At 43.7% G+C, this 24,222-nt stretch overlaps 1 protein-coding gene across 2 annotated transcripts; it reads right to left on the reverse strand.

Annotated features, from left to right (window-relative positions):
• Nucleotides 1-1,148: 1,148 nt before the first annotated feature.
• On the reverse strand, nt 1,149-21,623 carry ZFP28 (ZFP28 zinc finger protein). 2 transcript variants are annotated; one of them, XM_053607859.1, is made up of 8 exons: nt 21,354-21,623; nt 20,844-20,935; nt 11,568-11,694; nt 11,313-11,396; nt 9,191-9,354; nt 7,934-8,006; nt 7,526-7,621; nt 1,149-5,398 (listed from the first exon to the last, which is right to left on the reverse strand). In XM_053607859.1, the coding sequence occupies exons 1-8, from the start codon at nt 21,577-21,579 to the stop codon at nt 3,696-3,698; spliced, it is 2,565 nt and encodes an 854-aa protein (XP_053463834.1). In that variant the 5' UTR covers nt 21,580-21,623; the 3' UTR covers nt 1,149-3,695. The 2 variants fall into 2 exon arrangements, with proteins under 2 accessions (XP_053463834.1, XP_053463833.1); XM_053607858.1 differs by having other exon boundaries at nt 11,301-11,396.
• Between the last annotated feature and the right edge of the window lie 2,599 nt (nt 21,624-24,222).

Genomic DNA, 24,222 nt, shown 5'->3' on the forward strand with positions numbered 1-24,222 from the left:
GGAGTCCAGGAGGGGTGGACAGCGCATTGGTACAGAAAATCAAAGACAGAGGGAAAATTTTGAAGGAAGCCAGAGGGAGGAAAAACACCTTACTCCTACTTATATAGAGAGAAGGATAAGAATCACATCAGACTACCAATTAGAAACCACACAAGCAATTGGTACTGATCATTTTCATAAGAAGGAAGGAAGGAAGGAAGTATGGAGGAGAGAGGGACAGATAGATGAAATACTCTTCACCCACAAAAAGATGTAGATTTATCCTTTATAACAACTTGGGTGGATTTGGATTCCTAAGTATCATAGGAATAGAAAAACATATATCCCATGTGCTCAATACTAAGTTAAAACTAGTTTAACAACTATAGGATCACTTAGCCTGGTACAATACCTCAGGCCTGTAATCTCAGCACTCTGGGAGGCTGAGGCAGGTAGATTGCTAAAACTCGGGAATTCAAGACCAGCTTGAGCAAGAGTGAGACTCTGTCTCTAGTAAAAATAGAAAAACTAGCTGCATTGTGGCAGGTGTGTGTAGTCCCAGCTACTTGGGAAGCTAAAACAGGAGGATTGCTTAAGTCCAAGAGTTTGAAGTTGTTATGAGCTAGGAGGCCAGAGCTCTCTACCCAGGGTGACACAGTGAGACTCTGTCTCAAAACGCCTCACCCAAAACTATATGATCACTTGGGAGAAAAACTCAATTAAATTCAAGAAAGGGATGGGGAGAGGGCTGGGCAAGTTCCCACTCAAAAAGAACAATGCACAAGCATATGGCATACTTCCTGGGTAAAGGAAAATACTGCTTGCTTTTTCTCTTGAAGATAGCTTATTTGTTTTGTTATTTTGTATCTAACATTTTTTACTATGTGGATAACAGTGTAGAGCAGTGGTTCTCAACCTTTCTAATGCCACAACCCTTTAATACAGTTCCTGTGGGTCACAGCCCACAGGTTGAGAACTGTTGCTGTAGAGATTTTGTTGTCCTACTATGAAGGCTGCTGAATTCTGTTTGGTTTTAATAGGTCAAGATGGAAAACTTGGTCAGCTTTACTGGAGCCATATGTGACTAGAAGTTCACCAGAATACAGAATGAAGGAGAAAGTGCCCACAAAAGGCAAGAAAAGTCCATGTATTACAAAGACAGTTTTCAGTCTATGTATTGAATGTGTGTGTGTACATACACCCACAGACATATTCCATATTAATTCTATGACTTTAAGATCACTTTACACATGGGGTTCTGCAAATCATAGATTTCATTTACTATATTGTGGACAACTCCCCACAGAAGTATATGGAACTCAGTCACTTTTCACTATCTGCACAGAACAGTATTGAATAACTATAGTTTAATCAAAATCTGCTTGGCAGGACACTGAATTCCTGTTTGTCATGATTAAAACAATCCTACAATAAACATTATTTACATCTTCCATCTACCGGTGTATTCCAGTGGGATAACATTCTTAGATCTGGAACTACTGTGTGAGGAGGAATGCACATCTGTGATGTTGACAGGCTGTGCCACATCAGCGTCCAAAAAGACAAGGGACTAATTCGCACTGCCAACCAAACACAAGGGCCTGTTTTCCATACTAATACCATTATCCCAAATTTAGATTTTAGCCTATCTATGAGCCAAGAAAATTTGTTTTCATTCATATTCTTCTCATTAATGAAGTTAAGAGTTTTATAAGTTTTCTTTATTCATTTGAACTCCTCAGGGTAACTTGTCCATTGGTGTGCACCCCAGTACCCTCACTGTTCTGTGTGTGATGGCATTCTGAGCCTATGTATTCTTTCCTATAAGTTGAACACATTTTATGTCAATTGTCTTTTAAATGTTTTCAGTGCTTTTCACCATGTCTGAATTTTAAATCTTTGAATAGGACTGCTTAGTCTCTTTCTTTATGGCTTCTTGGACCCCACATCCTGCTTCATAAAGGCTTCCTCATTGCTATGTTAGCCTGTAACTTATCATCTCATAATTGGAAATGTTAAATACACTGTCTTATATTTATCTCTAAGGTATAGATGTGCCTCTAACAATTTTTGTTTTTTGGAGTGCAGATAGCCAATTGTTAAAGCATTTTATACCAGTCTTACTATATTCCAAAATCTCATATCCAAAGAATTATATTTCAAAAAATTTCCTTGCCATTTTCGCCTAATTATGCTTCTTTCTGTTGTTTCAAATCAAACTTTCAAAGTAAACATACCTTGCTGAGACTCTGAATTACAATTTACCAACATTTTAATAGTATTGAGTATTTTATCTAGAAACTTCCTATTTCTCCTTTTTTTTTGGCCGGGGCTGGGTTTGAACCTGCCACCTCCGGCATATGGGACCGGCACCCTACTCCTTGAGCCACAATTTTTCAATATAACTTAATAACTTTCACTGCTATTCATAAATTGCTTTATAGTTTTTCTTGTTTTTGATGTGAGAGTTGTATTACCCTCAAAAATTATAAGCTTTTATATATTTTCCTCTATTCTAGAGCAGGGGTAGGCAAACTTTCTGCCACAGAGCAAGACATATTTGAAGCTTTGTGAGCCATACTGTCTCTGTTGTGGTTGTCTGAAACAGCCATAGGCAACAGGTAAACAAAGGAGCAGGGCTGTGGTTCAGCAAAACTCTGTTTACCAAAAAAGGCAGCAGACAAGATTTGGCCCATGCACTATTGTTTGCTGAACTCTGCTCTATGGTAAGGATCAGCAAACATTTTCTGTCAAGGGCAGGCCATATGGTATCTGTCACTACTCAACTATGCTTCTGTATCCTGGAGGCAGCCACAGACAATATTAAATCCATGGGTGTGGCTGCATGACTATAAAATTTACTGATACCAACATTTTAATTTCATATAATCTTCACGTTAATAATATTCTTTTTACTCTTGTCAGCCATTAAAAAGTTTTTGTTGTTTTTTTTTTTAATTTTAGACTATAGACCATACAAAAGCAGCCAGTGCGACAGTAGCTATAAGTCAGGTTTGCTGACCCCCACCCAAGGTAAGTTTACCGCAGATTTAGTGGTTCTTTGAAAGTTTAATAAAATTCATTCGCAAGTCAAGTGACTTTAAACAGCTGAATCTTACCAACTTTTCTAATTCTTAACATGTCAGTAGTTTTAACTTTATGCATATAAATCTTGCACCTTTCTGATCGTTTTAATTCATTTGTTGCAGGTGACCTGTTTATTCACATTCTAGACTCTCTAAGGCTGCTGTCAAATACACAGTAAAGTTTAATTTTCTCACCAAAACGTTCACATCACCTTACAATCACGTAGATCAGAGGAAAAGCCACAACATGAGCTTGACATTACATAATCAAGTTCTAAATCAACTCAGGCAGAACCTCAGCCATCCCCTGGAGAATGCTTGTCCCTGATCTAAACTCTGGCCTCTTCAGACCTCATCCCTCTGTATCCACTGTTCAAAAGCAATGTTTTTAAGAGAGCTAGGCTTCCTGATCTGGAAGGACCAAGCACCGAGCTGAGCACACCTTATGCATTTACCAACTTAAAGGATCTACAAGTTTCACATGAGGAGTGAATAAGTTACACTGACACTTTAAAAAGTCAGGTGGACTGTGTTGTGAAGAACAAACTAGTAAGGGATGAAAACAAGACAAACAGCAGGGGGCTGGGATGTTCAGCTACAGGAGCAGCTGAGTGGAGAGATACCAGGAGACTATGGTGATGGGAGGGAGGACGGAGTCCAGAGAAATTTTGGAAATAGGCCCACAGGATTTGCTGTGGAAGGTGAAGAGGGGTGTGTTGATGTCTCCCCAGTGTGAATTCGCTGATGATGAGCTAAGTGTGCAGTCTGCCGAAAAACTTTTCTGCTTTTCTTATAGTTACAGGATCTTTCTCCAGTATGAACTCTCTTATGTTGATTAAGGTGTCCGATTTGGATGAAGGTCTTTCTACATTCCTTACATTCATATGGTTTCTTTCCAGAATGAATTCTCTGGTGCACACTGAGGGACTGACGGTGACTGAAGGCTTTGCCACACGCACTACATTCGTATGGCTTCTCCCCAGTGTGACTTCTTCGATGACAAATAAGGGATGATTTTGTCTTGAATGCCTTCCCACATTCAATACATTCATAAGGCCTTTGGCCAGTGTGAAGTCTCTGATGTTGAGTACAGGATGAATTATCACCAAAGGCCTTCCCACATTCCATACATTTATAGGGCTTCTCCCCAGTGTGAACTCTCTGATGTTGAATGAGGTGTGTGGTCTGGCTGAAGGCCTTACCACATTCCTTACACTCATATGGTTTTTCTCCTGTATGAGTTTTTTGATGTTGTGCAAGGTGAGCCTTCTGGGTGAATGCTTTACTGCAAATCTTACATTCATAGGGCTTCTCTCCAGTATGGATTCTCTGATGAGTAGCAAGCTGGGAACTAATGCTGAAGGATTTCCCACATTCTCTGCATTCAAAGGGTTTCTCCCCAGTATGAATCCTCAAATGACTAGCAAGGTGTATGTTCTGCCTGAAAGCTTTCCCGCATTCCTTACATTTAAAAGGCTTTTCCCCAGAATGTACTCTTTGATGTTGAGTGAGTGATGCATGATGGCTAAAAGCTTTTCTGCAGACATCACATTCATACGGCTTTTCTCCGGTGTGAATCCTTTGATGTACAGTGAGGGATGAGCCATATCGAAACGATTTGTGACACACATCACATTTGTAAGGTTTCTCTCCAGTGTGAATTCTCCTATGTTGGTTGAGCCCTATGTGATCACTGAAGGCTTTCCCACAATCGATGCAATCAAAAGGCTTTTCACCAGTGTGATAGTACCTCCAGTGACGAATGAGGGATGTGTTCTGTATGAAAGCCTTACCACATTCAATGCACTCATAGGGCTTCTTGCCAGTGTGACACCTCTGATGTCGTGCAAAGGATGAGCCATCGCTAAAGGCCTTTCCACAGTCATTGCATTTATAAGGTTTCTCTCCAGTGTGGATTCTCTGATGAACAGTAAGGGATGAGCTCTGGGTAAAAGTTTTTTTACATTCATTACATTTGAAAAGTTTTTTTCCTGCATAGATACCTGTTTGCCTTATTACAATTGAATTTTTTTGGAAACTTCTAACTGAATGATTATGAACTCTTTCTTCTGAATCTTCCAAATAGAACCATCTTCTAGATTTGTTATACATATGCTGTCTTTCCTTAGGGTGGGTTTTGTTGTGAGCACTTGGCTCTTGCCTGTATTGTGTCTTTTGACCTAACAGCCTCCTTTCAAACATACACTCAGAGTCCCAATTTTCTCTGAAAGTGGAACTCTCCAGTTTAACATGTGAGGTTCTGTCTGTTACCCCTTCATCATATGAGTCCTGCTTTGGAAATAACTCCTGGATCTCACATACAGATTGATGGCCTGAAAGATATCAAGAAAACAGATTTTCATTTATTATGTACTAGGAAAGAAAATCAGTGAATTCACTAATTGGTGAATTAAATATATGTAACACTAAAAGCTATTACATTTAACCATGCAGTGCATGATGTGTGTAAGAAGACCCCAGACCAAGTTCACCACAGGAACCTAGAGAGTTAAGTAGAAAAGAATTAAATACATGGAGAATCACTTACACATCAGATGAGTAAGAAGTTGACAGGCTCTAATAGTCACAGACTTTACCCCTTCTCCCATGTCCTGTCTGTCCCACTCTGGATGCCAGAGCAGTTACTACTCAGTGCTGTCATCACCTCACAAGAGCTCTTAAAGGAACGTGCCAAAATGCCAAAGCACAAGGAAGACACCTGGATGTTGCTGTAGGCTTGTCACACACACCCTTATCTATGCTCTGATATGATTCCTCTATACTGAATCTGTTAAGAGTTTTTATCATGAGGCCAGGCACAGTAGCCCTCACCTGTAATCCTAGCACTTTGGGAGGCTGAGGCTGGTGGACTGATTGAGCTCAGGTGTTTAAGACTAGCCTGAGCCAGAGTGAGACCACATCTCTACTAAAAATAGAAAAATAGCTGGGCTTAGTGGTGCACACCTATAATCCCAGCTACTCTGGAGGATCAGGCAGGTGGATTGCGTAAGCTCAGGAGTCTGAGCAAGAGAGAGACCCTGTCTCTAAAAGTAGCTGGGCATTGTGGCAGGCACCTGTAGTCCCAGCTACTTGGGAGGCTGAGGCAGGAGGATCACTTGAACTCAGGAGTTTGAGGTTCCTGTGAGCTATGACACTATAGCACTCTACTGAGGATGACAAAGTAAGACTCTGTCTCAAAAAAAAAAAAAAAAGCTTTTATCATGAAAGGATGTTGAATTTTGTCAAATGCTTTTTCTGAATCTGTTGTAATGATTATATTAACTGTTTCTTTTTGAAGAGATTGTTTTTGTAATATCAAGTACCAATATTCTATTTAATTCTATTCATATACACTACTGAACAAGCTTAGGGGCTAAAGGGATTATGTCTAAAGTTCTTTCACTACATCACTCAACATGCATCAGAATATTAGGCACATATAGTTATGTCTTAAATATATAGTAAATATAGATAAAATTGCTTCTAAGGAGGTGACTGCAGAAAGTCAAATGTTTGGAAAAAGATGATCTTCAAAAAGGGAAAGGGAGAAAGTCTCTTTTAATGTCATTTAAAGACTGGAAGCTTCCTGTTTTAGATCAGTAATGAGCAATGTTATACACAGCATATAACTCAGAATGCATTTGGAAAACACTTGTGTGCATGATTGAACATATGCTATAATTTCTACTATGTGAATAATGAATTATGGTTTTCTATTCTACTATGTTTAATGGATTATGGTTTTCTATCCTTTTGCCAAATAGGTGAGAGAATTACATTCTCTACAAACCATTATGGTTGAAGGAAATTTCTTTTCCTTCCCTTGTATACCAAGTGGAAAAGCTCCTCTACTCCCGTGTTCTTACAGTGTGACCCTGTTCCCTGTAGAAACACAGGAGCCACTGGAAGTAACATGTCCTTTGCCTTAGTAAAGCCATTTGAAATTCTGCACATTCTCCTTCATGATGTTAGCCATAAATGTCTTATTCTCTCCATTACATCAATTCTCTGATGGTTTATACACCTGCATAACTTCCCCTGGCTCCAATTGCCTGCAGATACCAAGTAGAGTGGCTCAGTCACATAACTTTCAATTTGTGGCTCTTACAGGAACAGATGCCTGATGAAATGAATGGGCCACTTAACTACAGAAAAAAAAACACTTGGAAGTCAGCTTAAAAGCACATCGTTGTCAGGAAAGGTTGCCTGAGGAACTGAGAGCCTGATACACCTAGGCAGCCAAGGAAAGAAGGAGCACTTGAGAGAAATGGGAGTTCCTGGAGAGAAAGGGGCAAAGGAGGAACAATCATTTTGAAATCCCAGAGTTTAGCATTCTTTCCAGATCCAGAGTGCTTGATATAATTTTCTAAGGTACATTAGTGAAGATTTGACCTCTCTTATGATAAAAGCCAAGCTCTCTGCTGCAGTGGCTCCTCCCCACCAGGCTCTCCCACACTGACCTGAGAATAGGCCTCCTGCCAGCTGTCCTTTCACCACCCAGGGCTCCTTCCCTCGCTCCAGTAGAGACACTAAGGCTGGCTTGGAAACACAGTATCCTGCATAAGTGAAGAGATGGGGTTCAGTCATACTCTCAGCATCCTAAACTGTAGAACCAGTTCCTTATTGTTAGAATAGTGTTATTGCAGGAAGACCCCAAAAGGTGAGCAAGATCTAAAAGGTGCCAAAGATGATGCTTCAAGCACAACAAAAACACCAGCTTTCAACTCTACAAACTCCTATCTTAGGGATCAGGAGCAAAACTTGAGGCCAACACTTCAGAAGATCCCCCCCAACCCTAATAATCCAAAACCGAAGTGTGAAAACGAGGACTTAAGACTGATTCAGATTTAGGAGAGAAACATCCTTACCTACTGAACCTGGGTCACCATGGTTCTCCCACATCACATTCTTCCAGAAATGCTTCTGAATTGGGTCTGGTTGCTGGGAGAAGACAATGGCTATGTTAGTGATGGTTGTCAAGCCCTGCAGTGTTACAGCATGTTTTTGATCAAACCATGCCCGTAAACCCATCTTGGGGATGGGCTGTGTCCAGAGGCTGTGAGAAATGCACTGTGTACTAAGAAGTATGACCTAGGGTCTTATCACATACATAATGACTGGGCCCAATTATATTGTATATGTTGGGGAAATGAGAAAAATAAAAGAAACTGTTTCTGCCATGGAGAATTCATAACTTTGTGGAAGAGGATGAACTTACACACAGTATGAATTAATTTTTTAAGGCTGAATGAAGGCATTCCCACATTTGATATGTATTATTTAATGGGTCCATGGGGTTTTTCCTCTTGTGTGAAATCTTTTTTTTTAGAGACAGAGTTTCACTCTGTCGCTCTCTGTAGAGTGCTGTAGCATCGCAGCTCACAGCAACCTACAGCTTTTGGGCTTAGGTGATTTTCTTGCCTCTGCCTCCCAGTAGCTGGGACTACAGGTGTCCGCCACAATACCTGGCTATTTTTTGTTGCAGTTTGGCCAGGGCTGGGTTTGAACCCACCACCCTCAGTATATGGGGCCGGCGCCCTATTCACTGAGCCATAGGCACAGCCCTTATGTGAAATCTTTGATGAAAAGGAAGAGTTAACATTCCATTCCAGCTTTTGTCACATTAATTGTAAGTCAAACATTTCTGACCTAAACAGATTTGTCTGTAATTTATTACAACTCAATCTCCATGTCCCCTGCTTTGCTCATGTGTATCAAGATAACTACTCTTGTTCTGTCTATAATTAAGTACACTATTCAAGTGAAAACTTCTACAGTTACTGTGGTGTCTTTTTCCTCAAGGAGGTTTCTTTTTTATTTTTTGAGACAGAGTCACACTTTGTCACCCTTGGTAGGGTGTCATGGCATCATAGCTCATAGCAACCTCAGACTCTTGGGCTCAAGCAATTCTCTTGCCTCAGTCTCCCAAGTAGCTGGGACTATAGGCGCCCACCACAATGCCCAGCTATTTTTAGAGATGGGGTCTTGCTCTATCTCAGGCTGGTCTCAAACTTGTAAGATCAGGAGATCCACCTGCTTTGGCCTCCCAGAGTGCTGGGATTACAGGAAGGAGTGTTCTTTATGATAGATATTTTTTCTCACCTGAAGTTTATCTCCTGACTTACCAGCTGTGTCTCAAACAGAGCTCCATAATCCCAGTTGTCCTCCAGCACAGAGTACTCCACGCTACAGTTTGTGAGACTCCCTGTTAGCATGGCCTGTGATAACTTTTCTTCATAGGAGTCCTTCTTTAGAGGTGACTCCTTGGTCTCCTGCACAGCATTCAAGTCTGAAATATTAAGAGAGCAAGTCTTTCTTTTATTATGTGCTAATATGAAGGAAAATTCCAAAATGTATTCAAATGAAACAAAACCTTCAAAAAAGCATGTCAGTTTGAAATTTTTTTTACGTGACTAGGAATATTTAGCCAACCTCATCTTCTTAAATTTGTGAAGATACAGTCCTAAAAGAATACAGTAAGAACTTTCCCACCTAAATGTCAAACAAGTAGTATACATAATGCTTCTAGCAGAAGACTGGAAAAATAAATTAAAAATCAAAAAGAAAAGGAGCTCACAAAAGCTTGAATCTGAGGGCGGCGCCTGTGGCTCAGTGAGTAGGGCGCCGGCCCCATATGCCGAGGGTGGCGGGTTCAAGCCCAGCCCCGGCCAAACTGCAACAAAAAAATAGCCGGGCGTTGTGGCGGGCGCCTGTAGTCCCAGCTGCTCGGGAGGCTGAGGCAAGAGAATCGCGTAAGCCCAAGAGTTAGAGGTTGCTGTGAGCCGTGTGACGCCACGGCACTCTACCCGAGGGCGGTACAGTGAGACTCTGTCTCTACAAAAAAAAAAAAAAAAAAAAAAAGCTTGAATCTGAGATAAGATGTTGCTAATATAAACAGGAGGAAGTGGTGGCTATGGAAGAAAACTGCTGTCTGATCTTTATTTCAGCTTTATTTATAAACTCCCCTTGACTCTTTGTCCATTTTACCTATCTAGCAAAAATTTCATCTCTATTTTTACAGGTGTCCTTTTTTTATTACAATGCTAACTAATAAAAGTCCAGATCCTGGCTTTAAAAATGCAAGCCTTCACAATTAACCAGAGTCTTAACAAGAGATGAATGATCTATGGGAAGGAGAAACAGTTCTGGCTTATAAAACTAGTTCAAAGAATGTAATTTACTATGATGTTAAGTTGAAAACATTCATAGGATACCGTTCTTGTTTTCCTATGTGATACTATGACCCAGGGGACTCACTGGAATTTATAATTGTGAACAAACTGTCCAATTCTGTCAATACAAAGTTTTCTAGTGAAATACAATTTGAACAAATAAATTTTGTAAGATTCTCAATTCTTTAGAAATTTCTGCCATTTCCTATCATAATAAAACCTCTGAAAGAAATCTATGGTTCTGATTCCTTGTCCTTACTTGGTAATTTGCTGTTCCATAAATAATGCTATAGTTGGAATCTCTGTGTTCCCAGACAGTATAAATATCACTGTACCATCTGCAAGCATATTCCGTCAAATCCCCTCAAATCAGAATGTGTGTTCTGCTCTTCTGAGAGCCAATAACCCAACTGCAGGCTGCCTGTCTACACTGAAACAGCTACCTGACCCAAATCTATAATGGCCTGATCCAAACTCACCTCCTAACCTTACAGTCTCTTCCTTCTGATGTTTCTGTTCAAGCTCTCACCTCATTCCTTGTTTCCCTGGCTTAAAACTGGCATGATTTTTCTTCTTCCTGTCACGTCCCTGTTTATGCTTATTATACATTGAACACTTCTACTTCTTTTAAGCTATGTGTACATCTTGTCTCAGCCCCCCATGAGGGTGTTTGTCCTTCAGTGGCTGATGCTCACATCACAGCCAGAACATGGTGGCCTCAAAGCCAAAATTTGGTCCATATCAATTAAAAGAATGAGTCTGTGAGATAGTTACTTACAAAGACAAATGAGACAGTAAAAACTATATCAGAATCAGAAAAAGATTTATTTAAAGAACTAAGATGATTCTTTAAGTCTGAAAGACAAAGGGGAACAGGGTTATGGAAAAAAGAGGTCCAGAATGGAGGAAAATAAGTCATCTTTAGAGAGAGCAAAGCTGGGGAGAAGAGGAACATGGGAAGCCCATCCTTAAGTGACCTTAATTTTCCCTCACCCGGAACCCTGAGAAGAGTCCACTGAGGATGGTGACTGAGAAGCTGCCCACCTGGTTCTCTCACACTCACCTGGGCACCCACCTCTTGTCATCTTTCTCTTCACTGTCCAGGGCTCTTTCCCTTGTTCCAATAAGGAGATCACAGCAGGCTTAGAAACACAAAGTCCTAGAAGGAGGAAACAGGACAGGGTAATGCGGAGGGGCTGTCCAAACTCCAGACACAGTCCCTAAGGCTCAAGGGAAGAGGGCAGTGCAGAGCTTGGTAACAAAGGATGGAACATCTCAATCACAGCAGTGGTCAGGGAAGGGGTGGGAGGAGAGGTGGGGATGGCTTTACCCAGTGATGCCAGGTTTCTGTAGTTCTCCAGTGTCACCTTCCTGTATAGGGTCCTTTGTGTGGTGCTCAGCCATGCCCATTCCTCCTGGGAGAAATCTACAGCCACATCCCCAAACGTTACCAGGCTCTGAAACGATATAACCATGCTCCTGCTAACCAGTGCTCATGCCCCACATGGCTAGAGATTGTCACAAAATGATCTTCCAAATTCCTATGCTGGGGTCCAGACCCCCAGCACTTCTAAACGTGATCATATTTAGAGATGGGGCCTTTAAAGAGGTAATTAAAGTTAAGTGAGGTCATAGGGTGGGACCTAATCCAATCTGGCTAATGTCCTTATATGTGCAAGAGATTCCAGGATGTACACACACAGGGAAAAGGCCCGTCTACAAGCCAGGAGAGACATCTAGAGAAACCATGCCCTGCAGACACCTTGATTTCAGACTTCCAGCCTCCAGAACCTTGAGAAAAGAAATTTCTGTTGTTTTTGTTGTTTAAGATGCCTGGTCTATGAATGCTTTGTTAAGGCATAGTGGACTAACAGTGAGTTCTAAGGTTACCTGGTCTTCATTCTGGGTTACAGACTATACATTCAGGGATTTGGAGACCTAGGCAGCTAATTGACAGCCAGCCATGTTCTTTCACACACTCCAGAGAAAAGAGAAACATGGAGTCTGCCCCTTCCTTTGGAGAACTTGCAGTTTTGTTGGGGGTGAAAGTAGGTACACACAAGAAAAACACTTGACACCAATTCAAAGCAAGAAATAATGAGGGTTAAATTGTTCTCTGCGCAACTGTTGCTAGAGCACTGTTCAGTATGGGGACATGTGAGTGGCCTGGAAAGGCACAAGAATGGGGAAATGAACTTGGAAAAGAACCTTGAAATGTCAACATGACAAATCTTCAAGTATACAGAAACACAACCATTTCATTTCAAATGTTTTACATTGTATTTAAAGGTACCGGTGCTTAGATACGACATGCTTCTATGCACAGAGGAAGGGTTCCATCCCTCTATTCCAACCCAGTCATAAAAGACAGGTTTTCAGAGATTCCAATCCTAACTACATGCTCCTTAGTTGATAAGTCATACACATTTTTTTCAGCTTTTTTTCAAATATTGAAATGTTTCAAATATGTTTCAGATATTCTTTCCCAAATTAAACAAATTATTATAACTTTGAAAAACCATTGTAATTGGCGGTGGCGCCTGTGGCTCAGTGATAGGGCACAGGCTCCATATACTGAGGGTGGCGGTTCAAACCTGGCCCCAGCCAGACTGCAACAACAAAAAAAATAGCCAGGCATTGTGGCGGGCACCTATAGTCCCAGCCACTGGAGAGGCTGAGGCAACAGAATCGCCTAAGCCCAAGAGCTGCAGGTTTCTGTGAGCTGTTATGCCACAGCACTCTACTGAGGGCGACAAAGTGAGACTCTGTCTCTAAAAACAAAACAAACAAAAAAAAGGGCGGCGCCTGTGGCTCAGTAGGCAGGGCGCTGGCCCCATATACAGAGGGTGGCGGGTTCAAACCCGGCCCCAGCCAAACTGCATCCAAAAAATAGCCGGGCATTGTGGCGGGCGCCTGTAGTCCCAGCTACTTGGGAGGCTGAGGCAAGAGAATGGCTTAAGCCCAGGAGTTGGAGGTTGCTGTGAGCTGTGTGTGGCCACGGCACTCTACCGAGGGCCATAAAGTGAGACTCTGTCTCTACAAAAAAAAAAAAAACATTGTAATCAGTTTGGCACCTGTAGCTCAATGGCTAGGGTGCTAGCAACATACAACAGAGCTGGCCGGTTCAAATCCAGCCCAGGCCTGCCAAACAACAATGACAACTACAACCAAAAAAATAGCCGGGTGTTGTGGTGGGCGCCTGTAGTCCCAGCTACTTGGGAGGCTGAAGCAAGAGAATCGCTTAAGCCCAAGAGTTTGAGGTTGCTGTGAGTTGTGATACCATGGCACTCTACCCAGGGTGACAGCTTGAGATTCTGTCTCAAAAAAAAAATCCCAAAACAAAAAATCCCCCAAAAAACCTTTGTAATACTTTTATAGCTCTGCTGACACAAGAGAAAAAGATGCACATTTTTCTAGCATTTGCTCCAGTTTTGTTGTCATTGTTAAGAAAACTAGAATTTGGTGACTCCTAAAGAGAAGAAAATAAGTTCAAATATTTTCTTCTACTTAGCAACTTTTTTTTTGTTGTTGTTTTTGTTTTTGCAGTTTTTGGCCGGGGCTGGGTTTGAACCTACCACTTCTGGCATATGGGGCTGGCATCCTACTCTTTTGAGCCACAGGCACCGCCCAGCCACTTTAAAAAAAAATTTTTTTTAATGCACATTAGGAATTAAATCGAGTTTTATCCATTGAGCTCAGGAGTTCAAGACCAGCCTGAGCAAGACCCCATTTCTGGTAAAAACAGAAAGACTAGCCAGGCATAGTGGTGGGCGTTTGTAGTCCCAGCTACTCTCAAGACTGAGGCAGGAGGATCGCTTAAGCCCAAGAGTTTGAGGTTGCTGTAAGCTATGATGATGATGCCATGGCACTCGACCCAGGGCGACCGAGTGACACTCTACCTAAAAAAAAAAAAAAAGGAAAGAAATGTCCCTCTCCACCTCTCCAATTCCATGTTATAGAGAGGCCCAATATTAACAATATGCATGTGTCCTTCTAAGACATTTTTTGTTTATACAGACAGCTCTTTATGTATAGAATCAATTACCTTTGCTTGCAAATGTCCTTTACTGTAAATAATAGCAATAATAATAATAGCTGACAGCACTTATAACACTCCAGAAACAATTCCATATTCTTTTTTTTTCCTTTTTCTAATTTCTTTCTTTCTTTTTTTCCCTTTTTTAAAGATGGGGTTTTGTTTTTGCTCAGGCTGGTCGTGAACTCCTGAGCTCAAGTGATCCACCCACCTCAGCCTCCCAGAATGCTAGGATTACAGGCATGAGCCCCTGCAGGCCAATTCAGTATTCTTAAATATTAACTTACTCAATCTTCGCAACAACCCTAGTAGTCAGAACTGTTACTACTGCCATTTTACAGAGGAGAAAAATACCAAGCTGTAACTTGCCCAAAATCATACAATCAGTCAACTACAGGGCCAGGATTTGAATTCAACAGTCTGACTCCATAGTCCACCCTCTTAGCTGTCCATCAGGGGTAAGAAAAGTTACTCTGTAAGGTACAGAGAGTAAATATTTTGGGTTTTGTGGACCATCCAGCCTCTTCTACAACTACAGGCAGTCCCTGGGTAATGAACCAGATAGGTTCCATAGGCCTGTTCTTAAGTTGAATTTGTATATAAGCTAGAACAGGTCCATTTACCTATAATAGCCTTTGTTCATGAGTGTGAGTTGCACGTAAGTTGGATGTTTGTAACTCAGGGACTGAGTTTTGTGCCACTATGGCACAAAAGCAATTGTAGACAATATATAAATGAACTAGTATGTTGTACTGAAGGACCCAGTGATGCCATTTTGGGCCTTTCATCATTTCAGGCTTTTGTCATCCATTTAAAAAAAAGCAACCTGAAAATCCTTTGTTTCGTTTCTTAATAAACCACACCCGTCCCTATCTCCCAGGATGCGTCCCTATCTCCCTGAGTGCATCAGAACCCGCCCCCTCCCCAGCCGTTGAGATTGGCGGGACCCTATCAGCCTTAAATTCTAGTGTCAGCATAAGAGATAACGGACCCCTGGGCGGCGCCTGTGGCTCAGTGAGTAGGGCGCCGGCCCCATATGCCGAGGGTGGCAGGTTCAAACCCAGCCCCGGCCAAACTGCAACAAAAAATAGCCGGGCGTTGTGGCGGGCGCCTGTAGTCCCAGCTGCTCAGGAGGCTGAGGCAAGAGAATCGCGTAAGCCCAAGAGCTGGAGGTTGCTGTGAGCCGTGTGACGCCACGGCACTCTACCGAGGGTGGTACAGTGAGACTCTGTCTCTACAAAAACAAACAAACAAACAAACAAACAAAAAAAAGAGATAACGGACCCAAAGGCCATGCTTTGTTTCCCGCCCCTCACCCCTTAACCACTGCATAAAAACCCCACGGGCAGCGAGCACAGCGCTCTCAGCCCCAGTTGCATCTGGGAACACCCGCAGCCCTGGCTGGAGCCTGAATAAACGCCCTCGTGTTATTTGCATCAGTGTCTGGATCTCTTGTATGGTCACTGGGGACTCGATTCTCGGGTGTAACAGTATCACAATGAAACTATTTATGGACACCAAAATTTGAATTTCCTTTAACTTTCACATGTCATAAAACACTGTTCTTTTATTTTTTTCTACCACTGAAAAATATAAAACTCATATGCAGCTGCTCATGGGCCAAAGAGAACTGGTGGGCTGGGTCTAAACCAAAGGCTGTTTTTGCCAAGTTCTGAACCACATCGTGTACTCTGCTTTTAATGCACACCATATGAAAGTCTTGCCTCTAAATTTCTTTTTTTTTTTTTTAAGAGACAGTCTCACTTTATCACCCTCGGTAGAGTGCTGTTGCATCACAGCTCACAGCAACTTCCAACTCCTGGGCTTAAGCGATTCTCTTGCCTCAGCCTCCCAAGTAGCTGGGACTACAGGCGCCTGCCAGAACGCCCGGTTATTATTATTTTTTTTATGTTGTTGCAGTTTGGCTGGGGCCAGGTTTGAACCCCTCAACCTTGGCATATGGGGCCGGCACCCTACCCACTGAGCCATAGGCGCCGCCCACCTCTAAATTTCTTTTTTTTTTTTTTGTAGAGACAGAGTCTCACTGTACCGCCCTCGGGTAGAGTGCCGTGGCATCACACGGCTCACAGCAACCTCTTAACTCTTGGGCTTACGCGATTCTCTTGCCTCAGCCTCCCGAGCAGCTGGTACTACAGGCGCCCGCCACAACGCCCGGCTATTTTTTTTTTTGGTTGCAGTTTGGCCGGGGCTGGGTTTGAACCCGCCACCCTCGGCATATGGGGCTGGCGCCCTACTCACTGAGCCACAGGCGCCGCCCCCACCTCTAAATTTCTAAAGTCGTCCCAATGACACAAGAATAATGCCACCCCAGCTAACACTATAAAGTCCTTGCTGTATGCCAGATACCTTGCTCTAGGAACTATGCATGTATTAATTAATCCTTACAAGAACTTTTGAGGCAGTTCCTATTATGTTCCCCATTTTACAGATGAAGAAAACGTGACCACTTAAGTTGTCTTAACATTACACTGTGATTAAATGCTTGAACTAGTACTTGAACACAGAAAGTCTGGCTCTGTAGTCCATGCCCATAACTATTTTTGCCATTCTGCTTCTATTAAAATAGTTCACCCTGACAATAGTGGTAATGTATTAAATCCCTTCACCCAGATGGTAAAACAAGGTCCATTAGAAAATAACATGGTCTTCTGATCAAATAAAAACAAACTTCCTCTAACTTATTTCTGGGTCAACCTGCTTACTTCTGGAAGACACAGAACATTCTCAAATGTTTAGGTCCTGTTCTTATTTCTGTTCCTTCAAGATAAATATGTTTCATATTTTCACACTATACCACAGAGGAACATTATACAGGTATAGAATCTGCACCTGATGAAAGTGTTTGATTCAGATATTGAAATCTTACTATATATATCTGCTGGGTGTGGGGTGTTCATAATTCTAGCTACTCAATAGGCTGAGGCAGGAGATCACTTGAGCCCAGGAGTCAGAAACTGCAGTGAGCTATGATCACACCACTGCACTCCAGAATGAGTGTCAGAGTAAAACCTTGTCTCTCTCTCTCTTTTTTTTTTTAGAGACAGACTTTCACTTTGTCACCCTCGATAGAGTGCCATGGCACCATGGCATCACAGCTCACAGCAACCTCCAGCTCTTGGGCTTAGGTGATTCTCTTGCCTCAGCCTCCCAAGTACCTGGGACTACAGGTGCCCATCACAATGCCCGGCTATTTTTTTGTTGCAGTTTGGTCGAGGCCGGGTTCAAACCTGCCACCCTCGATATATGGGGCCAGCACCCTACTCACTGAGCTGCAGGCACCGCTCAAGACCCTGTTTCTTAAAAAAAATAAAATAAAATATACATGAGATAGTGATATTAAAAGTATGCAAGTTAACAAAAACCAAAAGCAACTGTATCCTTACAGAAAATAATGCTTTTTGTTAAAATTTTATAGAAAAAAAAGAAATAAAAAATGTTTTATAGGGAAAATGCATTATAAAAGTTTTTGGTTCAATCCAATTCAGTTAGCTAATGTTTAAAACATATGAATAAAAATCATTTTTAATCATTATTTTTCTTAATGAAGTTTACCTTTCATCAAAGCATGAATTTTTGAGGTATGATTGCTGTCACATCCAAGAATAATTTTAGTACTCTGTTGGGGAAACCTTAATCCACCACAAGGAAAGAAAAACTTATGGGAATGAATTTATAGCATATAATCAGGGAAGAAGTATACTTTTAGGAATAAAAATGATTATCCTAACACTATACTAAATGGCAAAACATTGGCCACAAAATAAGTTTAAGACTATATTCAAACATTGACCCAACAAATATTTTCTATATAAAGTACTAGTATAAAACTGCCTGAAATCCCCGCCTATGAAGTAAGGGAATAAGACAAGAGAAAACAAGATAAATTAAGTACTATGCAGTTGACATATTGAACAACTTGGGATTTGAACTGTATGAGTCCACTTACATGTGGATTTTTTTCACAAACAAACATGGATAAAAAATACAGTAGTCTCAGGATGCAGAGGGCTGACTTTTCCCATCCCTGAGTTCCACAAGGAAGACTGCAGGACTTAAATGGGAACAGATTTTGGTACACATGGGGGCCTGGAAAGATTCCCCGTTCATACTGAGGGGATGATGACTATACGTAGCATGCTGAAATGTGCTGAAAGAAAAAAGTAAAGCAGGGATGTGAAGAAGTGGGGGTAACAGGCTTTGAATTTTAGAGGGGGTGATCAGGAAAATAAGAAGTCAATTTTTGAGAAAGAAAAGAGAGCCATAGTGGAGTGTTGTCACTGACATCACAGATAACAAGGAGCCAGGTCACATATGGCCTTTTCAGTCATTGTAAGAATTTTGGCTTTTATCCAGGGAAGCTATTGGAGGGTTTTGAGCAGAGCCTGACAAGAGCTGCCATGTTTGAGCAGACCCCTCTGGCTGCTGTGTTGAGAAGGGTCATGGGGAGATGAGCGGAAACAGGAGGAGGTCACTGGGGCACAGAGTCAACAGACAAATAATAATAAGAGATAGGAGGACTTGGACCTAGGCTGTAGTGGTGGTAGGGAAAGGGAGTGGGATGTACTGAAAACCATCAGATTCTGGACACAATTTGATAACAGAACGGACAGGATGTGCAGCAGCTGGGCCAAATAAGGGAGGGAAGAAACGAAAAAATAATGACGAGTCTTTTGGAGAGTAACAATGAAAGCATGAAATTGCCACAAACTAAGATAGAGACAGCATGGGAGGGGCCGGTTGATGGGAAAATTCCAGGACCTCAGGCCTGGACAAGTTGGGTTTGGGTCGTCTATTAGACATCTACATGGAGGAACAGAGCAGGGTGCACAGGCCTGGGCTCAGAGAGGATGTCTGGGCTGGCAAGGTGAAGGTGGGAGAAGCTGGCTCATGGGCAGGTTTTACAGATAAGAAGCAATCTGATCTCCCCAGGGGAAGTCACACAGCAAAGAAAGGGCCAGCTCCTTACAGCCAGCCATATGCACCTAGGCTGGCAGGTTCAAACCCAGCCCAGGGCAGCTGAACAACAGTGACAACTGCAATAGAGAAAATGGCTGGGCGTTGTGGCGGGCACCAGTAGTCCCAGCTGCTTGGGAGGCTGAGGTAAGAGAATCGTTTTAGCCCAAGAGTTGGAGGTTGCGGTTAGCAGTGATGCCATGGTACTCTACCAAGGGCAACGTGACGAGACAGTCTAAAAGAAAAAAAGAAAAAGAAAAGAAAGCACCAAAAACCAAGCATGGCGGCACACCAGCAGTTCAAGGTCAGGCAGACAGGGAGGAGCAACAACATAAATCAAGAAGTCGGGGAGGTAGGGACAAAGTCAGACCAGTGACAGCATCCTAGCAGCCAAAGGGGAAAGGGAGCCCACTGCGGGGCATGGCTGAACTATTTTGGGGACTGGCAGCTGCCTGCTTTTGGTTAAGTTTTACTAGAACACAGCCCTATCATTCACTCACATGTGGTGGCTGGCTGCATTATTTCTGCAAGGGCAGAGAGAGGTGGCTGCAGCAGGACCTCCAACCCCTAACATACCCACTACCTTGGAACTTTCAGTGAAAAGTGTCAACCCATCAGCTATTTCAAATACAAACGAAAGTCAAAAACCACCTAAGAATCTTGGACCTTTCAGGGAAAACTGTCAACCCTTCAGCTATTTCAAATACCAACAGAAGTCAAAAACCACCTAAGAATGGAGCACTAGTTTGAAGACATGAGGATTACCAGCCCACGCTGAGGAGCAGTTTGGGCAGGACGATTGGAAACTGGTTCATAGATTTATGATCTGTCTATCCTTTATGAAACATGGTCTGCAGAAACAAACACAACTATTTATTAGCATTTTAAGAAGCCACCAAAATGAAGTGGGAAAAAGAAAGCCTTTCAGAAAGCCTTGGCCTCCAGTCAACAGGCTGTGAGCTCCTTGACAGGAGCCTGGCCCTCACAAAGTGGGCCCCAAACAAACCGCGTCCCCCCAGGAGGACATTTCCTTTCCATGAGAGTCCCTCTGAGAAAAGTGGCAAGACGGAGGAGGTTAATCATTTCATCCACCAAGAATGGACGCTGATTTGGGATGAAGAGAAAGGAGGAAGGCAGGCCCTGGACGTTGAAATCTCTTCTTAGAACTCAACACTGTCCAGAATGTGAGAAAATGGAACGAGCATCCAAAACGAGTTTCTCTCTTGCCCCGCCCCCCCCCCCCTTTTTTTGAGGCAGAGTCTCACTTTGTTGCCCCTGGTAGAGTGCGGTGGCGTCATAGCTCACAGCAACCTCAGACTCTTGGGCTCAAGCGATTTTCTTGCCTCAGCTTCCCGAGCAGCTGGGATTACAAGCACCCGCCACAAAGCCCAGCTGTTTTTAGACAAGGGGTCTCACTCTGGCTCAGACTGGTCTCCAACTCGTGAGCTCAGGCGATCCACCGGCCTCAGCCTCCCAGTCTGCTGGGATTACCAAAACGGGTCTCTTAAACAGAAAACTTTTCAGAGAAAATAAACCTTGTGAAGCCCTCGAAAGCAAGGCTGAATTTCAGAGAGGCGAGAGGACACGCTGACTCACCTGTGACATAGCTTTCGGGTCAGCTCCTGTTCCTGCGGCTTCCTTCGTGTGGCTTCTCACCTGGAGAAGGGAAGTGTCCCTGCAAGGCAGAACTGGAGAAGGAAAAGAGAAGCTACAGACTAGGTGTCCACCGTGCTCCCAAGTCCCGGGTCCAGAAACGCCCCTTCCTGCAGGAGCAGGGCGGGCCCACGTGTAAGGGCAGGTAGTAGCTGTCATTACCCTCCCTCGCGGCTGTCACACCCTGGGGAAGGAGTCCTTCTCTTTGGGAGCCTCAAAACAGGGCCTGGTTATAGTGACCCTGGGCAAGTCAAAGCTCCTCCTTCTACTGCTGTCTGGTGCTGACTCAGACGAACTGCCACATCTCTGGGTTCCCCCAGCGGCCGCTGGACTCGGAGCTCTGGGACACCGTGCTCCAGCACCCGGTCCCCGAGAGCCCAAGCCCTTCACGTTCCCATCCTGAGGAGACGAATTTGTCACTGCCTGTCGATTGGGCGCGTACACCTGTCTCACCTCTGCGCCCCGACCCCGTGGTCATCGCTCCTCGCCGACCCTTGGAACTGAGGCCACTCCTGGAGAGCGGCCTTCCCCGGGGACAGCGAGCGAGGGAGGCCGGAGTCCCCGCGGTTCGGCCTCCGCCCGCCCTGGGCTTTGTGCGGGGTCCGCCTCGCCCCAGGAAGGGCCCCGGTCCGCGGGCGCCCGCTCTCGCTGCCCCCGGCATGTCACCCAAAAAGCGCATGCACGTCTAGGTAGCGCAGCTTCCCCAAGGCCGGCAGCCCACAGACACACGTCCCGCCCCCGGCTCACAGCCTCGCCCCGCCCCGCCCCGCCGCAGCCTGAGCCGCAGGAAGTGGGCGTGTCTTCCGCGCTTCGCCCGCCGGGAAATGTAGTCCCTAGCAGGGAACTCAGTCTGCGAGGCGCGCATCCACTCCCGCGCCCGGACCGGTAGTTCCTGGTCTGTACTGGTTCGGGGCCGGCCCCTTTGGTGGTGGTCAATGCCAGGTTAGGCCTGGCCTAAAACCCAGGCCGCCCCGAGGGTGAAGAACCTCGCCCCAAAGGCTTGCAGGAATCAGAATCGGGTTTAGAGCGCGCAGGCGCTTCAGCTGGACTGGGCGTGCTGCAGAGCCGGAAAAAGTGGACGCTGGGAGGAGGAGGGGCATGTGCCTTGGTCCCCGGCATCGGCAGGGGCTAGGAGGCGACAGGCCATACCGAGGCATCTAAGACCCTGAGGAGGATTTTGAGGGGGATGCGTGTGGGATGGGAAGAGGGACGTGATTGTGGAGTTGGTTTGGGCACCGCCTTCGGCGTCTGCCTCACCAGTCTTAACTCAAACTGCAGCCTGGGCCAGTCGCTTGTGTCACTCACTGTCGTCACCTCAGATGGGGCTGTCCAGAGTCCCAGTCAGAAAACCACCCCGGTCACCTTTTAAAGCCCCCTTCCTGACATGAATCGTGATCTCGACCTAGCTGGTGTTTTCTCTCCTCACATGGTTAGAGCCATTTCTCCCCGGGGTCTTGATAAGGAAGTTGAGGGCTTTGTCCTCAGAGCTGAAAGAACTCCGGAGCCGAGGGCCTAGTTCCAAGGTGAATAACCTAACAAGGGCACAGGAAGGTCACACTGGGACCACACGTCTCCTGACATTGGGTTGTATTTCCTCTGGTCTCATGGCCTGTACCATACGTCTCAAACTTTATCACAAATGTGTGCAATTGTTAGGCATCTTGGAGGTTCTGTTGCATACTCAGACCTCCATTGTTGTATTTCCACAAAGTTCTCAAAATTTCAAATACCACTTTAAAATGGTCTCCTGGAACTACTGTGCTTCCGCCATTTTCTTTGATGGTCCTGCCTGTCACGTGGTGAAACTAGCCTTCATTTGATTATTCCATCATACTACCGTAATTCAACTTTGAAGACTAATACATAATATAGAAAACAATTAAAAAAATCACTTAATATGTGTGTACATTTTTTTGGCACCCCCCATATATCTGTGGTTCATATTCACTGTTCATGTTCATATGATATACTGCCTCATGGCATGTTGCCTTCTAACTTCACCACTGTTTATAAGATAAAGGAACATATGACTCTCAGATCACCTCAATGCCTCACTGTGAAATTAGTCACTTGTGGGAACAATGTTTATAATGATAGTGTAAAAAGGATTCATTCACTCCTTGAATAGAATGGAAGAGAACAAGGAGTATTAAAAGTAAATAATGCAGAATAAATGGGAATAATCCAGAATGCCACACTGGCCCCACTCACTTCCCCATCCCCATTTCTTTTCAATGGAAATATCCAGTGAAGCCCATTTTCCTCAAAATGATGCCTTTTACTGAAAAAAATAATTTGAACACTTACGGAGATGGCAACCCAGTCAGACTTGGTAACAGCAACAGCCCACATTGCCAGTTCTAAGTGTCGCCTCTGTCCTTCACACCAAGGCTTCTTTCTTTTGTTGTGCACCCTTTAAATAAGAATTGGATTAACCAAGGATAGGGGCTGCCACACACTGTGTGGGTTAGAGTGGGGCATTATGCTTAGTTGTTCTATTTTGGCTGGTGTTGGTACTATACAGCATCTACAAAGATAGGGAGTCCTCCCCTTCAGATAAACCTGCAGGTTTGCATGGGTTGTAAAGGAAGAGAGTGCTGTTCAGTTGATCTGAGCTGTCGTACAAAGGATTCTACCATGGAGTCCTTATGAGAAGGATCCAGTTTAGTTTGAAGGACTGAGAGCAGAAAGCCCAACAGAGGTATCTTATTCAAGGCCCATTTTTCTTCCTTTGAGAGAGTTCTCAATTTGATTCTAGCCTATGTTGGAGATTAAGACCAATCACAGAATCTGACCTCACTTCCACAGATCAACTTAGCTAGAGAACAGTATGGACCCAGCATGTCCCAACATCAGGTGGAAGAAAGACATATGGGAACAGTGGCTGGAGGATGTGAGGGTGCAGCTTATTCTGTCAGTCAGTGCCTACTATCATACACTGCTGTTGTTTTCCAACCAACTACTGACCTCAGGACTTTGGAAGTCTTTCAGATCCAATGATGTGTGAACTGTAACAAGACTGTAAATGTTAGTCTTATGTTGTATTTAAGAGTCATATCCACTTCTTACTGTTAGGGAGTACATGGAGTAAAAATGTCAATATGTTGTAGGTTTATGACAAATCAGGAAAAGAACCTAGCAGAAACATGAGTCATGTCAGGTCTATGGAGCAGAGCAGCAGAAATTTATACACCATCTTTGAGTCATGGCCAGAGGATGACATTCAACTCCCTCCTGCATCTCAAAGAATATCTTATTTGATGAAAATGAACCATATGCAGACAACTAGCAACACACCCAAGTTCATGAAATAACATGGGAA

This window comes from Nycticebus coucang, chromosome 10, assembly GCF_027406575.1.
Source record: "Nycticebus coucang isolate mNycCou1 chromosome 10, mNycCou1.pri, whole genome shotgun sequence".
In the NCBI taxonomy this organism is placed as follows: domain Eukaryota; kingdom Metazoa; phylum Chordata; class Mammalia; order Primates; family Lorisidae; genus Nycticebus; species Nycticebus coucang.